This window comes from Oncorhynchus masou, chromosome 9, assembly GCF_036934945.1.
Source record: "Oncorhynchus masou masou isolate Uvic2021 chromosome 9, UVic_Omas_1.1, whole genome shotgun sequence".
Taxonomy (NCBI): domain Eukaryota; kingdom Metazoa; phylum Chordata; class Actinopteri; order Salmoniformes; family Salmonidae; genus Oncorhynchus; species Oncorhynchus masou.
In genome coordinates, this window is record NC_088220.1 from 69,244,980 (window position 1) to 69,265,704 (window position 20,725).

At 45.3% G+C, this 20,725-nt stretch overlaps 1 protein-coding gene across 1 annotated transcript in view; it reads right to left on the reverse strand.

Moving 5' to 3' along the window:
- Positions 1-2,122: 2,122 nt before the first annotated feature.
- The window catches only part of LOC135546555 (serine/threonine-protein kinase ULK2-like), a 71,986-nt gene continuing 53,383 nt past the window's right edge, over positions 2,123-20,725 (reverse strand). Inside the window, 12 exon segments of the mRNA XM_064975085.1 lie at positions 2,123-4,789; positions 5,252-5,545; positions 5,741-5,859; positions 9,545-9,723; positions 9,817-10,031; positions 10,484-10,539; positions 10,541-10,625; positions 10,985-11,094; positions 13,745-13,926; positions 14,056-14,327; positions 17,269-17,352; positions 17,490-17,638. Coding sequence (XP_064831157.1) covers positions 4,725-4,789; positions 5,252-5,545; positions 5,741-5,859; positions 9,545-9,723; positions 9,817-10,031; positions 10,484-10,539; positions 10,541-10,625; positions 10,985-11,094; positions 13,745-13,926; positions 14,056-14,327; positions 17,269-17,352; positions 17,490-17,638 — 1,810 coding nt within the window. The 3' untranslated portion in view covers positions 2,123-4,724.

Consider the following 20,725-nt stretch of genomic DNA (forward strand, 5'->3'; position numbering starts at 1 on the left):
GAGCACTGAAGTCCGGATAGGTTTCCGCCAGCACCCCTGTCCTTTTCTAATCACTTTTGATGTTGGACGCGAACGGTGCGCGCTCTAGTGGAGAGACTGGTGCGAGGACCGACATGAAATTATTCCATTGTTACAGATATACAGAATGTTATGCAATAGAGCCCCACAGTGGAAGTGTCATAATATCCATAGAACCGAGCGGTCAAATACGGAAATGGGTCCAATTGTTCACCCACCATTCATTTTTCACACTGGGCATCAAAATAAAGGCTGTGTTTCATGTAGGCTTTGATAACCATGTCAATCACTCTCGGACAAGGTGACTTCTATCAATATATGTGGCTCCATTTACTCTCAGATTCGAAAATGCTAATTCGTATCAAAGTAGACATAATGCAAACTCAAATCCCTGCAATCTCCTGCACATCATCTCTAGCTGGCACCTTTGCTAACAGGTATGATGTCAATTTTAAACTTGCACAAGACTTCACAGAATTGTCCATTTAAAGAAATGTAGACATTTCTTAATTACTACATTTAGCTAACATTAGATAGTCAATCCAGAGAGTTATCTTTATCATGATTTAGAAGTCTCATCCAGATCATCATGGCATTTGTAGTTCTTTGTGATAGCCACATTAGCAGCTAATTAGCACTTCATTTTTGGTGGGGGAAATACAGGCATATATTTTGATAAATCATCTTCTTCTAGAGAAATTTACACAGTTATCAAAACTTCATGCCAGGGTAGGCCTACATGAAACAGCCCTTATTTGAAGTACTTCTATAATCCCCCATGGGAAAAATGAATGGAAGAACAACAATTGGAACAATTTCCCTGTTTGACCACTATTTTTATGGGTATTATGACTCATACTGTGGTACTCTATAGGACATCTGTTTTTACTCAACATGATGGGGTTCTACTTTAGGAAAAATAGCCCTTTTGCTAGAGGAATTTTGAATATTTTTGCTCTTGCACACCTTAGGGGAAATGTGGCTGTTGATGAAATGTGAAACCCCAAATAGCCTACTCTATCTATTATCTACCTAGAAACACTAGAATGCCTAAGGGAAAGCCTAACAGAATTTAACAATGTTACGTAGCCTAACTCTCAAGATGGCATTTAGGAAATCTAAGTAATAAAAGGCAACATATTTAGTTTGGTTAATGGCAAATGTCCCCAATAATGCAGACTAATGGATTCCATGCTTTTAGTTCTTTATATTTACTGCAGCCTCAATGTGGTGATGAAGGCCATTCATAGCAACTAACAAATGGTTGATGTAGACATAAACAGCAACAGGGGCACTGGGTGTTAACAAAGATTTAAGAGGGAGAGAAGGCCAATATTGCTGCACAATATTGGGCGTGACGCTGTTCATCTGTGGGTTCTGGGCTACATCAATTGTTTTCACAGTATGATGACAGAGAGTGGGCCCCAACACACACACAGATGAAGAGGCAGGTATGAAAAACACTGAAGTGGAGAGAGAAAACAATACAATGCCTTTTCAACTGTGGGCTTCCCTCTCCTTTTCAGGTCTGTAAAAAGAAAACAGCTGAAGTCGAGATTAGAAGGTTGCCACAAACAGTTTGTGTACTAGATCAATTTGTATGCAGAATTTGTTTCAAGGATGAATAATTTGCTGACTGTGTCCTCAGAAAACATAGACAGTAACAGTCCTAAAATATCCCTTCCTCCCCATCTGTCACCTTCTATTTGGCAGTAAATGACTGGAAAAGTTAGAATAGTTCCAGAGAACCGTGTGATTTTGGAATCCTGTTAATGTATTAGGTGATATTCAGAGAATGAGCCCCTTGTGTAGCTAATTATGTTATCAGAATCTGTCTGGATGGGGATGCTTGTTAGAGATGAAGCATGGGGCTGGAGAAATGTAACCACCACCACAACTGTGGACTGATGGTCCATGAAATTGACATGATGGTTTGAAACATTCTTTGAAGCTGTATATTGATGTTGTGCAAAAAAAAATAAGGATTTTGGCTCAATCTATTGAATGTTTGAGTCAAAATGACTGCTCATTGGCTCAAATGGGGTCCCTCATGGACCCACAAATGTTATATTAGAATTTTCCATGAAGTGAGACAGACCATGCATGAGGTTCCAACTTTTCTTTTTAATTAACAAAGGCTGCATTTGTATAGTTCCATAAAGAAAGATGCCCACATATCAAGTAAAACATTACAATTTATCATTGAAAAATAGGTGTGTGGAAATTCAGTTGCATTTTCATGGTCGTTTTGGATGGGGTTGTTGACCATCTCAAGAGTTGGTATATATTCAGCTTCAGGTGCAAATAACAGGGAGGGTAAATACATTCAGTCTACGGGATATAACATGTGCTTAGTACCAATGGTTTGTCTCTAAAACAGTCCATCGTTAGTACTCCATTCTTCATAAACTACTGCTAGAGAGGGAGTGTGGCCTAAAACCACAGCGCTATAAATAGATGCATGTATTAGGTCAATTCAGACAGACTTGTTTTTAATTTATTTCTCCCTCAACTCAGTGTGCAGAAAAGGCTTTTTGTGGTGCGGAGTGCTCACCAACAGGGGAGAGAGGGCACAAGAAGAACAAAACCAAAATAAATCACAAAAACTTGGATATGTCTATAAAAAAAGAACAGTACATCGTTAAAAAAAACTAGTGGCCACCAGTTGCAAGTTTATGCATTACACACTATTCACACTTGTACAATAGAAAATCAAAGGAGTCTGCCCACTTTTCAAACAGGCTTCTGAGGCAGCTCTTCTTCTGTAATGGACTTTCTAGGATCACTGGCCTTTTGCATACCTGACGTGTGCAGACTCACTAACACTATTGTATTGCGAGCACAGCAGATGCTTGGGGAGAGAGCAGACTTGAATGGTTGCTAGGCACGGCCTTTCTTTACTTCCAATACACCGTAGATTTGATCTCTCCACACACAATTCCCATATCCAGTATAGTATACAGTCCTAGTATAAAGAGGAAGTTGTGTGAAGATGTTCTGAGCAGCTGCCGTGTGGTTGGCATCCTCCTCTGTGCCAGGGACCTCCAATGGAGGTAGGTTGACTGAACCAGTGGCAGGCCTGGGTAAAAGGGCATATCAAATCTCTACGTACATAAAAATGTTTGTGCTCTTTGAGAGGCTGGGCATCCAATGGCGTTGTCTTGCTCACTGACTCCCTCACTCTCTCACTGTGCTCTCACACACACTTAAGAAAACAAAATAACAAAATCACATGCACATACACATTTTTTACACTTCTGCAAACATCAATTTACAGGGAAATTAGCTACAGTTATTCATGTATGAACATAAAAAAGCTTGTTTCTGTATTATTTAGCGAAAATTAAACGTAAAGTAACTACTCAAGTAATTTGACTGTTTTGTCTTGATTCACCCTGGAGAGGGGTGCCCCCTTGGCTAACTAATCAGGAACCCCCCCCCTCCCCAAATGCCTATGCTGGTCACCGCTAAAAGTTCCAGAGGCAAAGAAAACATCAATTTTAGTCTGATTCTCTGTCACCCACAGGCTTCTTCTTACCATAGTATTCTAAAAGCCCACCTGTGGTGTGGAGATGTGTCGAGACTGGATGTTTCATACGACCCCTCACCCCACTTCCACGGCAACACTTATTCAGCAATGAGGGAGAGCTGTGGCAGGGCGAGTGGTGTTGCAGGCTGAGAAGGGTGTGAGACCCCCTCCCATCCCTAAAACCCACTTGAGCTACAACTCGCAGCCTTCACACTTCTCTTACCTAAAGTGTCCCCCCTCCCACTTTTCACAATAAAGTGCTTCAGCTAACAAATGAACAAAAAGTTCTAATTACAAATCTACAGATTCCTTTGCTCTTCAGGATTCTTTCCATGTGTGTAACAACGGTGTGTGTGTGTGTGTGTGAGTGTATTCTTGTATTGTAAAGTGTGTGTTTGGGCGTTTGAGTGTGTGTGTATTTGTTACAGTGTTGGCCAGACTGCCTGCCTTTAAGTTGACTAATCTCATATACTCCTTCCATCGACTTCAATAATAAAGACGATGTCAGACGGCATGACATCATCCTTCTTCTATCCCAAACCAATAAATAATCACAACAGCATTAATAACACAGAGTAAAAACCTTTACATTATTATAATAACAACTGTGATTTGCATTAAAAAGTTGTATTTTTCATCGGTGTATACGTCTCTGTTGTCATTGTCCTCATGTCAATCTCTTTCTTCTGGTACAAAATAATTAAAAAATCCTGCAAGTCAGAAACAAAAAGCTGGGTAGTTTGTTTGATCTGGTGGTGTGTGTCCTCATCCCACTCTCTTCAAGGAGTCGGTTGACAGACAGCATGCGAGAAGATGCCTGTGTCTTGTTCATGTCCTGTGAATGTCTCAGTTGCAGGATCATTGGATCATCTTTGGTAGTGAATGTGTGCATCATATCTCGTCCACTTCAGCAGTCAGTCTGCGATGCCCAAGAAGGTTTAATACCATCTGTCATGTTGCTGTTTGCTTAAACTCAGAAAAAGATAAAGAATCTGAAAGGTGCTTGGACTGCTACGTGAGTGAACATTGGGGTTCTGTGCTTGTTCTCAAGGTTCTACGGTTAGGGTAGAGAGTGGTCCGTCTGGGCAGAGGAGGAGGGCAGGGAGGTCACAGCTGCCCCTGATATTTTGTGTGTGTGTGTGTGTGTGTGTGTGTGTGTGTGTGTGTGTGTGGTCTGCTACTCGTAAAGTGTGACGGTGCAGTAGCAGAGGGCAGAGATTCTCCGGTCCACACTGGCCTTGTCTGTTGAGGAGACACAAACACAGTCAGATCACAGTCACTGGAGTGGCTGTTCAATGTCACAATGCCTTGGCTGCCATGCCACACACTCTGTCACAGCACCATAGTGCACTCTAAACCTAATCTAATTGAAGCCTCATCTGAATGCAGCTCAGAGATAGACTAAGTGGTTGAAGCAAGCCTGTTAGTGCCGGTTACCATTATGATAAGAGGTCAGAGGGATTGTTTTCAACAGACTCTAGTTAACACACTTGACTGTCCATATTAATATCCATGTCCACTACACCAGAGTCTCTGATACACTACAATGTGATAAGCTAGTCTGGTCTCTGACAGAGCCTGTTGGGGGAGTCTAGCCTGGTTGTCAGATGGATTTGTGCCTTTGGCCATACATGACATATCAATGGTGTGGCAGAAACAGACTGGTATCCAATCTATAGTTGAGGTCGGTGGGTGGATACTTACACTTGGCCACATTTTCAATGTCTGCAGGGTCCTGGAGGATCTTGGAGAGGCCATCTAGCAGCATGGCAGCCTTGTTGTAGCGGTAGGCTATGTCCTCCGTCTGCTGAAACATCTCATCCAGAGCTGCAGACTGCACCGTTTCCACAGCGTGGTTATAGATGAGTTTCTCTGCGGTCACACTGTTGATCTCATCTACAAAGCGCTGCTTGTCGGAGAAGAAGTGGTTCAGCTTGTCTGTGAGCCGCCGACACAGGGAGATGCAGCTCTTGTAACGCTCGTTCAGACTCTTCACCACTGAGGAAGGGGAGGGAGGGGGAGAGAAAGCTAGTTATGCTCAAAATAAACTAAAATAATGATATCTAAGTATTATACATGCATCTGGATACTATTGATATTTTAAGTTAGTATGCCGTTTAAAAGAAATAATAATTCTTCCATAAATACTACAGTGTAATGGCACTGTTACCGGTCTGGGGACTTCTGTCTTACCCTGCTTGACTGCGCTGGAGGGGTTGAGCTTGGCTGATTTAATCTGGGCCTTGGCCAGGTGGAGGGAGGAGGCGAGGAGCTGGGCAGCCTTCATGTACAGCACCAGCTGCTCCACCTGCCTGTAGAGGGCAGTACAGCACATATTACTAACCTATACATCTTATTTCTTTCCATGGCTTTTCTTTCTTTCTAAAAAATAATAATAACATCCTTTCCTTTCACAACATTTTTTAAAATTGTGATGAAACAAAATTAATTTTTGTGCATCACTATGACGAAATGCAACAGGTTTGGGTCCAAACTAAAACCAAAATCAAATCAAAATCAAATCAAATTTTATTTGTCACATACACATGGTTAGCAGATGTTAATGCGAGTGTAGCGAAATGCTTGTGCTTCTAGTTCCGACAATGCAGTAATAACCAACAAGTAATCTAACTAACAATTCCTAAACTACTGTCTTATACACAGTGTAAGGGGATAAAGAATATGTACATAAGGATATATGAATGAGTGATGGTACAGAGCAGCATAGGCAAGATACAGTAGATGGTATCGAGTACAGTATATACATATGAGATGAGTATGTAAACAAAGTGGCATAGTTAAAGTGGCTAGTGATACATGTATTACATAAGGATGCAGTCGATGATATAGAGTACAGTATATACGTATGCATATGAGATGAATAATGTAGGGTAAGTAACATTATATAAGGTAGCATTGTTTAAAGTGGCTAGTGATATATTTACATCATTTCCCATCAATTCCCATTATTAAAGTGGCTGGAGTTGAGTCAGTGTCCGTGTGTTGGCAGCAGCCACTCAATGTTAGTGGTGGCTGTTTAACAGTCTGATGGCCTTGAGATAGAAGCTGTTTTTCAGTCTCTCGGTCCCAGCTTTGATGCACCTGTACTGACTTCGCCTTCTGGATGATAGCGGGGTGAACAGGCAGTGGCTCGGGTGGTTGATGTCCTTGATGATCTTTATGGCCTTCCTGTAACATCGGGTGGTGTAGGTGTCCTGGAGGGCAGGTAGTTTGCCCCCCGGTGATGCGTTGTGCAGACCTCACTACCCTCTGGAGAGCCTTACGGTTGAGGGCGGAGCAGTTGCCGTACCAGGCGGTGATACAGCCCGACAGGATGCTCTCGATTGTGCATCTGTAGAAGTTTGTGAGTGCTTTTGGTGACAAGCCGAATTTCTTCAGCCTCCTGAGGTTGAAGAGGCGCTGCTGCGCCTTCTTCACGATGCTGTCTGTGTGAGTGGACGAATTCAGTTTGTCTGTGATGTGTATGCCGAGGAACTTAAAACTTGCTACTCTCTCCACTACTGTTCCATCGATGTGGATAGGGGGGTGTTCCCTCTGCTATTTCCTGAAGTCCACAATCATCTCCTTAGCTTTGTTGACGTTGAGTGTGAGGTTATTTTCCTGACACCACACTCCGAGGGCCCTCACCTCCTCCCTGTAGGCCGTCTCGTCGTTGTTGGTAATCAAGCCTACCACTGTTGTGTCGTCCGCAAACTTGATGATTGAGTTGGAGGCGTGCGTGGCCACGCAGTCGTGGGTGAACAGGGAGTACAGGAGAGGGCTCGGAACGCACCCTTGTGGGGCCCCAGTGTTGAGGATCAGCGGGGAGGAGATGTTGTTACCTACCCTCACCACCTGGGGGCGGCCCGTCAGGAAGTCCAGGACCCAGTTGCAAAGGGCGGGGTCGAGACTGTAGTTGATGAACAGCATTCTCACATAGGTATTCCTCTTGTCCAGATGGGTTAGGGCAGTGTGCAGTGTGGTTGAGATTGCATCGTCTGTGGACCTATTTGGGCGGTAAGCAAATTGGAGTGGGTCTAGGGTGTCAGGTAGGTTGGAGGTGATATGGTCCTTGACTAGTCTCTCAAAGCACTTCATGATGACGGAAGTGAGTGCTACGGGGCGGTAGTCGTTTAGCTCAGTTACCTTAGCTTTCTTGGGAACAGGAACAATGGTGGCCCTCTTGAAGCATGTGGGAACAGCAGACTGGTATAGGGATTGATTGAATATGTCCGTAAACACACCAGCCAGCTGGTCTGCGCATGCTCTGAGGGCGCGGCTGGGGATGCCGTCTGGGCCTGCAGCCTTGCGAGGGTTAACACGTTTAAATGTTTTACTCACCTCGGCTGCAGTGAAGGAGAGACCGCATGTTTCCGTTGCAGGCCGTGTCAGTGGCACTGTATTGTCCTCAAAGCGGGCAAAAAAGTTATTTAGTCTGCCTGGGAGCAAGACATCCTGGTCCGTGACTGGGCTGGATTTCTTCCTGTAGTCCGTGATTGACTGTAGACCCTGCCACATGCCTCTTGTGTCTGAGCCGTTGAATTGACATTCTACTTTGTCTCTGTACTGACGCTTAGCTTGTTTGATAGCCTTACGGAGGGAATAGCTGCACTGTTTGTATTCAGTCATGTTACCAGACACCTTGCCCTGATTGAAAGCAGTGGTTCGCGCTTTCAGTTTCACGCAAATGCTGCCATCAATCCACGGTTTCTGGTTAGGGAATGTTTTAATCGTTGCTATGGGAACGACATCTTCAACGCACGTTCTAATGAACTCGCACACCGAATCAGCGTATTCGTCAATGTTGTTATCTGACGCAATACCAAACATGTCCCAGTCCACGTGATGGAAGCAGTCTTGGAGTGTGGAGTCAGCTTGGTCGGACCAGCGTTGGACAGACCTCAGCGTGGGAGCTTCTTGTTTTAGTTTTTGTCTGTAGGCAAGTTTCAGCAAAATGGTGTCGTGGTCAGCTTTTCCGAAAGGGGGGCGGGGCAGGGCCTTATATGCGTCGCGGAAGTTAGAGTAACAGTGATCCAAGGTTTTTCCACCCCTGGTTGCGCAATCGATATGCTGATAAAATTTAGGGAGTCTTGTTTTCAGATTAGCCTTGTTAAAATCCCCAGCAACAATGAATGCAGCCTCCGGATAAATGGTTTCCAGTTTGCAAAGAGTTAAATAAAGTTCGTTCAGAGCCATCGATGTGTCTGCTTGGGGGGGGATATATACGGCTGTGATTATAATCGAAGAGAATTCTCTTGGTAGATAATGCGGTCTACATTTGATTGTGAGGAATTCTAAATCAGGTGAACAGAAGGATTTGAGTTCCTGTATGTTTCTTTCATCGCAACATGCCTCGTTAGCCATAAGGCATACGCTCCCACCCCTCTTCTTACCAGAAAGGTGTTTGTTTCTGTCGGCGCGATGCGTGGAGAAACCCGTTGGCTGCACCGCTTCGGATAGCGTCTCTCCAGTGAGCCATGTTTCCGTGAAGCACAGAACGTTACAGTCTCTGATGTCTGATGTCCCTCTGGAATGCTACCCTTGCTCGGATTTTATCAACCTTGTTGTCAAGAGACTGGACATTGGCAAGAAGAATGCTAGGAAGTGGGGCACGATGTGCCCGTCTCCGTAGTCTGACCAGAAGACCGCCTCGTTTTCCTTTTTTTCGGAGTCGTTTTTTTGGGTCGCTGCATGCGATCCATTCCATTGTCCTGTTAGTAAGGCAGAACACAGGATCCGCGTCGCGAAAAACATATTCTTGGTCGTACTGATGGTGAGTTGACGCTGATCTTATATACAGTAGTTTTTCTCGACTGTATGTAATGAAACCTAAGATGACCTGGGGTACTAATGTAAGAAATAACACGTAAAAAAACAAAAAACTGCATAGTTTCCTAGGAACGCGAAGCGAGGCGGCCATCTCTGTTGGCGCCGGAAGTGTCACAGCAATACATTCAGTTAAAATGACCCTCCCCGCATATTTGGTCTCTCCCTTACCCCCACTCCTTGCTGAGCTGGCTGATCTGGTCCACTACCACACTCTCCTGAGGGGGGTAGAGGGACGCAGCCGATATACCCAGGTCTGCTCCTCCTGCTCGCACCGCTGCGATATCCAGGACACAGTCAGTGAAGGACAGCATCATCCGTAGGTGCATCAGAGTGTCTGTGTGCTCTCGCTGTAGTCACAAACATATGATACAGGTCAGATATTACAGAAAGACGTGTGCAAATAGAAATTACACACACACACAGAGAAGGTCCCCTCTCACCTCCATGAGTGTCTCCTCAGGCAGCTCTGGGGCCTCGAAGGTGATGAATCCATCCAGGCTGGGGGGAGAGGTACCGTAGGGGACATAGCGTAGGCTGCTGGGACCTGCCTCTGCCCCCCCTTGGGGAGGGGTCCCAATTGCCATGCCTGGAGGAGATCCCACATACACTCGCCCACTGGTGGAGCACAGGGAGCCTGCCGAACTGTTGGAGCCCACTGAGAGCGAGAGAAGGCGAGAGGGATATAACTTTATTGTTCATGTGAGTCATTATGTAGATCACTTTGGCATAATTTGATTGCTCTTTTCATTGGTTGAATTTGAATTCTAGAGAATTTCAGATTTTAAGATACAATTTTTTTCTTCTTCCCCAGAACAATGTTCAGTCCACTGAGACAGACGATTATTGATAGTACCCACTAAGATGGACAGCACAAGGAGAGAGAGAGAGATTGCCTACTAAATTGCAGTTATGTACCTCAGGGGACTGGCATTGGAACCAATACCCCTGAGTTAGCGCTTCACTCCAGGTAGGCAACATTGAGTGGTCACAGTAATTAGCGTTAGAAAGTTAGCTAGGAGGGTGTAGCTTTGGGAAGTGGGGTTTAGCAAATTGTTAGCCTAGCAGGTTAGCCTAGTAGTTAGCCGCTGACGCAGTGAGCGGTCTCACCTGAGGTGGTGCGCGGCCGGGTGCCCAGGTGGCTGCAGGTAGGGGGTGCTGCTGTTGGGGGGCGAGCCCACGGTGAAGAGAACGGTCCGGGGACTCGCCGCCCCGCCCTGAAGCTGAGCCAGCCCAAACGGTCCTGCCGGGGCTAGGGAGGGAGGGTGCGGTCATTCACACTAAGCCAATCAAGCTCTCACAGGAAGTGCCTGTCAGAGCAGCCAATCCAAGCAGTTCATGCAGGGCGAGAAGCCATGAAGCAGAAAGACTGTTGAGTCTTTGTATTTGTGTTGTTCTTGGGGACAATGACAAGTGTCATCTACTAAACCATTGTTGTACAGGTCAGTTTACTAGCTAGGTTATTTCTCACTAAACTCTCTAATTTCACTACCCATTTTCTGTCTCCAGCTGTTTTCTAATTAATGGTACAAACATCTGTTCCATTAATTATACCGGTGAGGACAAACTAGGACAGTGTGTGTGTGTGTGTGTCATTGTGTGTTTATTTACCTGTATCCATGGGCCGCTCTGTGTTGAGGCTGTCCGTGCTTCCCTGGTAGGGCTGTCCCCCTAGAGTGATTCTGATTGGCTGTTCAGACAGACGGCCAGTACTGACAGACCTGGGGAGAGAAATACATGCAGAACACATTGAGATGAGCAAGAGATACACTATATATACAAAAATGTGTGGACACCGCTTCAAATTAGTGTATTTGGCTATTTCAGCCACACCCGTTGCTGAAAGGTCTATAAAATTGAGCACACAGCCATGCAATCTCCATAGCCAAACATTGGCCGTAGAATGGCCTTACTGAAGAGCTCAGTGACTTTCGATGTGGCACCGTCATAGGATGCCACCTTTCCAACAAGTCAGTTTGTCAAATTTCTGCCCTGCTAGAGCTCCCCATTCAACTGTAAGTGATGTTATTGTGAAGTGGAAATGTCTGGGCACAACAAGGCTCAGCTGCGAAGTGGTAGGCCACACAAGCTCATAGAATGGCACCACCGAGTGCTGAAGCTCATAAAAATTGTCTATCCTCGGTTGCAACACTCACTACAGAGATCCAAACTGCCTAGGGAAGCAATGTCAGCATAATAACTGTTTGACGGGAGCTTCATGAAATGGGTTTCCATGGCCAAGCAGCTGCACACAAGCCTAAGATCACCATGCACAATGCCAACAGTTGGCTCTAGTGGTGTAAAGCTCGGTGTCATTGGCCTCTGGAGCAGTGGAAACGTGTTCTCTGGAGTGATGAATCACGCTTCACCAACTGGCAGTCGGACGGACTAATAATGATCTGGGGCTGTTTTTCATGTTTCGGGCTAGGCCCCTTAGTTCCAGTGAAGGGAAATCTTAACGCAACAGCATACAATGACATTCTAGACAATTCTGTGCTTCCAACTTTCTGGCAACAGCTTGGGGAAGGCCCTTTCCTGTTTCAACATGACAATGGTCTCGTGCACAAAGCGAGGTCCATACAGAAATGGTTTGTCAAGATCGGTGTGGAAGAACTTGACTGGCCTTCACAGAGCCCTGACGTCAACCCGAACACCTTTGGGATGAATTAGAATGCCGACTGCGAGCCAGGCCTAATCGCCCAATATCAGTGCCGAACTCACTAATGCTTGTGGCTGAATGGAAGCAAGTCCCCACAGCAATATTCCAACTAGAGGTCGACCGATTAATCGGTTCGATTAACCTCTCTGGGCGAGGGGGCGGTATTTACACGTCCGGATGAAAAGTGTGCCCAAAGTAAACTGCCTGCTACTCAGGCCCAGAAGCTAGGATATGCATAGTAGATTTGGATAGAAAACACTCTGAAGTTTCTAAAACTGTTTGAATGATGTCTGTGAGAATAACAGAACTTATTTGGCAGGCGAAACCCAGAGGACAAACCATCCAGGATTTTTTTGAGGTCACACTTTTCAATGGGGTTTCTATGTGGATTTATATTTCTACGGCACTTGCTTGAAGTTCCTATCGCTTCCACTGGATGTCAACAGTCTTTAGAAATTGGTTGATGTTTTTCCTTTGAGAAATTAAGAAGTAGGGCTGATCAAAACGGGGGTCGAGTCTAGTGTGCTGTTGTGGTTGGGGCGCGCAACCTGAAAGCTCGCTCCCCTTCGTTGTTATCCTCTATTGAACGCAGTTTATCCCGTCTTAAATTGTATCGATTATTTACATTAAAAAATACCTAAAGTTGTATTAGGAAAGTTGTTTGAAATGTTTGGACAAAGACTACAGGTAACTTATTAGATACTTTGTAGTCATGTTGCGCGAGTTGGAACCGGTGTTTTTCTGGATCAAACGCGCCAAATAAATTGACATCTTAGAGATATAACGACGGAATTAATCGAACAAAAGGACCATTTGTGATGTTTATGGGACATAAACATATTTATGGGGTGCTGTCCTCAGATAATCACATGGTTTGCTTTCGCCGTAAAGACGTTTGATAAAATACGGAACGGTTCCGTATTTCACTGGAAGAATAAACATTTTGTTTTCGAAATGATAGTTTCCGGATATGACCATATTAATGACCAAAGGCTCGTATTTCTGTCTTTATTATATTATATTTAAGTCTATGATTTGATAGAGCAGTCTGACGGAGCGGTGGTAGGCGGTAGCAGGCTCGTAAGCATTCATTAAAACTTTACTGCGTTTGCCAGCAGCTCTTAGCAATGCCTGATTCACACACGGTGAAGACTTCAAACCTATCAACTCCTGAGATTAGGCTGGCAATACTAAAGTGCCTATTAGAACATCCAATAGTCAAAGGTATATGAAATACAAATGGTATAGAGAAAAATAGTCGCCGCGTCATAATTCCTATAATTAACTATGACCTAAAACTTCTGAACTGGGAATATTGACGAACTGGGAATATTGAACCACCAGCTTTCATATGTTCTGAGCAAGAAACTTAAACATTAGTTTTTTTACATGGCACATATTGCACTTTTATTTCTTCTCCAACACCGTGTTTTTGCATTATTTAAACCAAATTGGGCATGTTTCATTATTTATTTGAGACTAAATAGATTTTATGTATGAATTATTGTATTATGTATTATTTTATTTTCATTGTTCATTCAGTATTTTTGTAATTGTCATTATTACAAATATATATATAAATATATATATATATATATATATAAATAAAAATCGTCCGATTAATAAATATCTGCTTATTTTGTCCACATACATTTGGTCATGTAGTATATAATACCCACACAGAAAGAGAAAGACCATAGTGCTCACATTACCTGCCAAAGGTGGTCCTGCTGGCCTCAGGGGCAGACTGGCGCCCACTGGGGTAGGGGGTGCAGTGGTGGGCACAGATGTCCCGTGCGTCCGCCAGGGTCTTAGTGGTTGTGGGACTGTCTGCCAGGGCCATCAGGTTACAGGACGCCTGCGTCTTAGGGATCTTGAATGGGGCCGAGATGGGCTGAACAGGGACATCGAGGTCAACAGTTACTGGGAATACTCACTCCAAGGTTGTGGTAAGTAGGACCATAGCAAAACAGAATTGGGCTCATGATTAAAATATGCCAAAATGGTTATCAACTTAACCGACCTTGGTGGGGGAGCCAATGATGGTGGGCAGCGGTGACTTTGTCAGCCAATCAGAGGAGCGGGGAGAGGAGCCCAGGTGTTTGGTGGGGGAGGTGCCCAGATTGCCAGGGCGACCCAGATGAGGGGAGTGGCTGGGGGGGTAGTTGGAGGTGGAGGGCTGGATGGGGTCGGACAGCTGCTTATGGAGTTTCTGTCTGGTCTGGTAGACCTCGGTCAGGGTGGGGGCACTCTGAAGGCGAGCCCCCAGTAACTGGGACGACGGCACTGGAGAACCTAAAGGAGACACACAGTCATTCATAGAAGTAATTTATCACTTAATGTAAAAGTTTAAGTTTCATCAGTTACATTAGTGTTAGTATATTGTCAGTGGAGTTGGCCCATACTAATCTAGAGAAGATGTACAATTCACCACTAGATGGCTCTACAGTTTTGAAATGTGTATTTTTCCACTGTAAACCAAGTCAAAAATAGCAACAGTGAAGGGCTACTAGGTTAATGTTTTTATAAGCCTCTTGTTAATTCAGAGTACTGATGCTGAGAAGTTCAAAAAGACCCCTTCTAGTTTCTTCTTTAGCAGGTCATCAAGTCTGTATTTGTTTCTTCTTTAGCAGGTCATCAAGTCTGTATTGGTTTCTTCTTTAGCAGGTCATCAGGTTTGGGTTGTTTCTTCTTTAGCAGGTCATCAGGTCTGGTTTGTTTCTTCTTTAGCAGGTCATCAGGTCTGGGTTGTTCCTTCTTTAGCAGGTCATCAGGTCTGGCTTGTTTCTTCTTTAGCAGGTCATCAGGTCTGGGTTGTTTCTTATTTAGCAGGTCATCAGGTCTGGGTTGTTTCTTCTTTAGCAGGTCATCAGGTCTGGGTTGTTTTTTCTTTAGCAGGTCATCAGGTCTGGTTTGTTTCTTCTTTAGCAGGTCATCAGGTCTGGGTTGTTTCTTGTTTAGCAGGTCATCAGGTCTGGGTTGTTTCTTCTTGAGCAGGTCATCAGGTCTGGGTTGTTTCTTCTTGAGCAGGTCATCAGGTCTGGGTTGTTTCTTCTTTAGCAGGTCATCAGGTCTGGGTTGTTTCTTCTTTAACAGGTCATCAAGTCAGTGTTTGTTTCTTCTTTAGCAGGTCATCAAGTCTGTATTGGTTTCTTCTTTAGCAAGTCATCAGGTCTGGGTTGTTTCTTCTTTAGCAGGTCATCAGGTCTGGGTTGTTTCTTCTTTAGCAGGTCATCAGGTATGGGTTGTTTCTTCTGCAGCAGGTCATCAAGTCTGTGTTTGTTTCTTCTGCAGCAGGTCATCAAGTCTGTATTGGTTTCTTCTTTAGCAGGTCATCAGGTCTAGTTTGTTTCTTCTTTAGCAGGTCATCAGGTCTGGGTTGTTTCTTCTTTAGCAGGTCATCAGGTCTGGTTTGTTTCATCTTTAGCAGGTCATCAGGTCTGGGTTGTTTCTTCTTTAGCAGGTCATCAGGTCTGGGTTGTTTCTTCTTTAGCAGGTCACCAGGTCTGGGTCTGGGTTGGTTTCTTTAGCAGGTCATCAGGTCTGGGTTGTTTCTTCTTTAGCAGGTCATCAGGTCTGGGTCTGGGTTTGTTTCTTTAGCAGGTCATCAGGTCTGGGTTGGTTTCTTTAGCAGGTCATCAGGTCTGGGTCAGGGTTGGTTTCTTTAGCAGGTCATCAGGTCTGGGTTGTTTCGTCTTTAACAGGTCATCAAGTCTGTGTTTGTTTCTTCTTTAGCAGGTCATCAAGTCTGTATTGCTTTCTTCTTTAGCAGGTCATCAGGTCTGGTTTGTTTCTTCTTTAGCAGGTCATCAGGTCTGGGTTGTTTCTTCTTTAGCAGGTCATCAGGTCTGGTTTGTTTCATCTTTAGCAGGTCATCAGGTCTGGGTTGTTTCTTCTTTAGCAGGTCATCAGGTCTGGGTTGTTCCTTCTTTAGCAGGTCATCAGGTCTGGGTTGTTTCTTCTTTAGCAGGTCATCAGGTCTGGGATGTTTCTTCTTTAGCAGGTCATCAGGTCTGGGTTGTTTCTTCTTGAGCAGGTCATCAGGTCTGGGTTGTTTCTTCTTTAGCAGGTCATCAGGTCTGGGTTGTTTCTTCTTTAACAGGTCATCAAGTCAGTGTTTGTTTCTTCTTTAGCAGGTCATCAAGTCTGTATTGGTTTCTTCTTTAGCAAGTCATCAGGTCTGGGTTGTTCCTTCTTTAGCAGGTCATCAGGTTTGGGTTGTTTCTTCTTTAGCAGGTCATCAGGTCTGGGTTGTTTCTTCTTTAGCAGGTCATCAGGTCTGGGTTGTTTCTTCTTTAGCAGGTCATCAGGTCTGGGTTGTTTCTTCTTTAGCAGGTCATCAAGTCTGGGTTGTTTCTTCTTTAGCAGGTCATCAGGTCTGGGTTGTTTCTTCTTTAGCAGGTCATCAGGTCTGGGTTGTTTCTTCTTTAGCAGGTCATCAGGTCTGGGTTTTTTCTTCTTTAGCAGGTCATCAGGTCTGGGTCTGGGTTGGTTTCTTTAGCAGGTCATCAGGTCTGGGTTGGTTTCTTTAGCAGGTCATCAGGTCTGGGTTGGTTTCTTTAGCAGGTCATCAGGTCTGGGTCTGGGTTGGTTTCTTTAGCAGGTCATCAGGTCTGGGTTGTTTCTTCTTTAGCAGGTCATCAGGTCTTGGTCTGGGTTGGTTTCTTTAGCAGGTCATCAGGTCTGGGTTGGTTTCTTTAGCAGGTCATCAGGTCTGGGTTGGTTTCTTTAGCAGGTCATCAGGTCTGGGTCAGGGTTGGTTTCTTTAGCAGGTCATCGGGTCTGGGTTGTTAATCTCCAGGTTTTCCAAAGGAGACAAAGTACTAACTGTATCGACACTGATTTGCTCAAGGCAAGTCATTTCTATGACACTGTGGTTGCCATGGATACTGGCCCCGTGACACACTTCTGAAATCTGCATGGACGGGTGGTTGAAAGGTTCCGACTCCCATACACACAACCTCCTTCCCAGAGTGTTAATGGAATACCTGTTATTTCAAATAAAACCTGACTCATGGCTTTTGTCAATCATAAACATCCACCTCAGGGGAGGGGAGAGAGAGAAGAACACGTAAACACTTCTGTAGCTGCCCTTGTCTGTCGCTCTTTAAAAGTCATCCTAGGCTGGGTTTCACAAGAGCACTAAGATCATATTTTGTCCATTTAGTTTAAATGGATTGAAGATCTTTGGGAAACCTAGCCTTGTTCTATCGGTCTGTCTGTCTACTGAACTTACCTCCTGAGGAGCTGCGGCTGCGGGACTCGTGGCCCTTCGTGTGTCCACAGCAACAGTGACCCAGCTGCTCTGGGATTGTGCCCACTTGAAGAGAAACACACACAGACATATTCATGCAGTGTTGCATTAGATGTCAACAGAAGGTTTCAATGTAAAAGGATTTTGATGCCAGGCGTGTTGAATGATATGAGATATGACGACATGTTGGGGCATGTTCTTACCCAGAGGTGAGGGCGAGTATGGGCGGGAGCTGCCTATAGAGAGACGTCTGCCTGTCATCTGAGGGCTGCAGTCTGCAGAGCTGGCGGACCCAGAGCCAACCTTAGGGAAACCCATGGGACTGGTGTTGGACCGCCTCACTGTACCAGACCTGCATAGACCACAAGCACACACAATGATAGATATCACAAATACACAATACATACATAACAAAAAGAAAATATTCATTGTTAGTCCACCAGAACCAACACCTACAATTCATGAACCCCCTTTTTAGTTACAGCAATGCTCTAGTTTCCAACCACTATACTTCATGTTGTCATCAAATAACACTTGAATAACCTTTCTAAAACATGTGAAAACATGAACTTTGGCAATGAGCTTGGCTAGATTCAATTCCCTCAGCTCAGTGTAACAGTTGCCTTTTTTCACTTGGCCCTAATTTCAACTTCCGGAGTTATTCAGCAACCTTCAGATTGCTGCCAAGGCCACCCTGTCACGCTGCAAGCACTTCATACACGGCTGTTAGCCTACACTCGCGAAAAAACAAGCATGTCGGAACATTGGTTGAGCAACTGTTGTGCTGACAGCGAGTACTCTTCCACTCTCTCTCTTTCTGCCTCACTTCCTCTCTACAGTTTTCTGGAGTAAAAAAAAATATGTCTGACAGAGAAAAGAGTAGGCAGCAGGCGGACACATATGGAAGCCAGTCTTCCCCTGAGATGTCTGCAGTGTCTGTCTGCAAGCCTGCTGTACGAGCTCTCTGCATTCATCTCTTCTTGAACATAAAGAACGGTCGCTAAACGCTAACTCGTTAACTAGCCAGACACGGTCAACGTCAGGGTAGTTGGTCTATGACAGAGAGCTAAACGCTAACTCGTTAACTAGCCAGACACGGTCAACGACAGGGTAGTCGGTCTATGACAGAGAGCTAAACGCTAACTCGTTAACTAGCCAGACACGGTCAAGGACAGGGTAGTCAGTCTATGACAGAGAGCTTAATCCTCCGTGGAGGACACAGAGTAAGACCCAGGGCCAAGGGAAAAGAGGCAGCAGTCGGGGGAGGCTGGCTACTCCGTACTCTGACTAAATTACTTCCGGCGCCGACAGAGATGGCCGCCTCGCTTCGCATTCCAAGGAAACTATGCAGTATTTTTTTTACGTGTTATTTTGTACATTGGTACCCCACGTAATCTTAGGTTTTATTACGTAATGTCGGGAGGAACTATTGGATATAAGAGCAACGTCAACTCACCATCATTATGACCAGGAATACGACTTTCTGAAGCGGATCCTCTGTTTTGCCCACCACCCAGGACAATGGCTCGGATCCCAGCCGGCGAACCAAAACAACGACGCCGTAAAAGGGGCAGACGAAGCGGTCTTCTAGTCAGGCTCCGGAGACGGGCACATCGCGCACCACTCCTTAGCATACTACTCGCCAATGTCCAGTCTCTTGAGAACAAGGTTCATGAAATACGAGCAAGGGCAGCATTCCAGAGAGACCCCCCCCCCCCTGATGGCCCTGAACGAACTTCATTTGACTCTATGTAAACTGGAAACCATATATCCTGAGGCTGCATTCATTGTAGCTGGGGATTTTAACAAGGCTAATTTGAAAACAAGACTCCCTAAATTCTATCAGCATATCAATTGTGCTACCAGGGCTGGTAAAACCCTGGATCATTGTTATTCTAACTTCTGTGACACATATAAGGCCTCTTTCCCGCCCTCCTTTCGGAAAAGCTGACCACGACTCCATTTTGTTGCTACCTGCCTATAGACAGAGGCCACGCTTCAAGATTGCTTCGATCACGTAGACTGGGATATGTTCTGCATTGCGTCAAACAACAACTTTGACGAATACGCTGATTCGGTGAGCGAGTTTATTAGTAAGTGCATCACAGCAACTATTAAAACATTCCCAAACCAGAAACCGTGGATTGGTGGCAGCATTCGCGCGAAACTGAAAATGCGAACCACTGCTTTTAATCAGGGCAAGGTGACCGGGAACATGAACGAATACAAACAGTGTAGCTATTCCCTCCGCAAGGCAATAAAACAAGCTAAGTGTCAGAACAGAGACAAAGTAGAGTCGCAATTCAATGGCTCAGACACAAGAGGTATGTGGCAGGGTCTACAGTCAATCACGGATTACAAAAAGAAAACGAGCTCCGTCGCGGACCAGGATGTCTTGCTCCCAGACAGACTAAACAACTTCTTTGCTCGCTTTGAGGACAATACAGTGCCACTGACACGGCCCGCTACCAAAACCTGTGGACTCTCCTTCACTGCAGCCGACATGAGTAAAACATTAAACGTGTTAACCCTCGCAAGGCTGCAAGCCCAGAAGGCATCCCCAGCCGCGTCCTCAGAGCATGTGCAGACCAGCTGGCTGGTGTGTTTACGGACATATTCAATCAATCCTTATCCCGGTCTGCTGTTCCCACATGTTTCAAGAGGGCCACCATTGTTCCTGTTCCCAAGAAAGCTAAGGTAACTGAGCTAAACGACTACCGCCCGTAGCACTCACTTCCGTCATCATGAAGTGCTTTGAGAGACTAGTCAAGGACCATGTCACCTCCACCCTACCTGACACCCTAGACCCACTCCAATTTGCTTACCGCCCCAATAGGGCCACAGACGACGCAGTCTCAACCACACTGCCCTAACCCATCTGGACAAGAAGAATACCTATGTGAGAATGCTGTTCATCGACTACAGCTCAGCATTTAACACCATAGTACCCTCCAATCTCATCATCAAGCTCGAGACCCTGGGTCTCGACCCCGCCCTGTGCAACTGGGTACTGGACTTCCTGACGGGCCGCCCCCAGGTGGTGAGGGTAGGTAACAACATCTCCACCTCGCTGATCCTCAACACTAGGGACCCACAAGGGTGTGTTCTGAGCCCCCTCCTGTACTCCCTGTTCACCCACGACTGCGTGGCCATGCACGCCTCCAACTCAATCATCAAGTTTGCAGACGACACTACAGTGGTAGGCTTGATTGCCAACAATGACGAGACGGCCTACAGGGAGGAGGTGAGGGCCCTCGGAGTGTGGTGTCAAGAAAATAACCTTTCACTCAACATCAACAAAACAAAGGAGATGATCGTGGACTTCAGGAAACAGCAGAGGGAGCACCCCCCTATCCACATCGACGGGAAAGTAATGGAGAGGGTAGTAAGTTTTAAGTTCCTTGGCATACACATCACGGACAAACTGAAATCATCCACC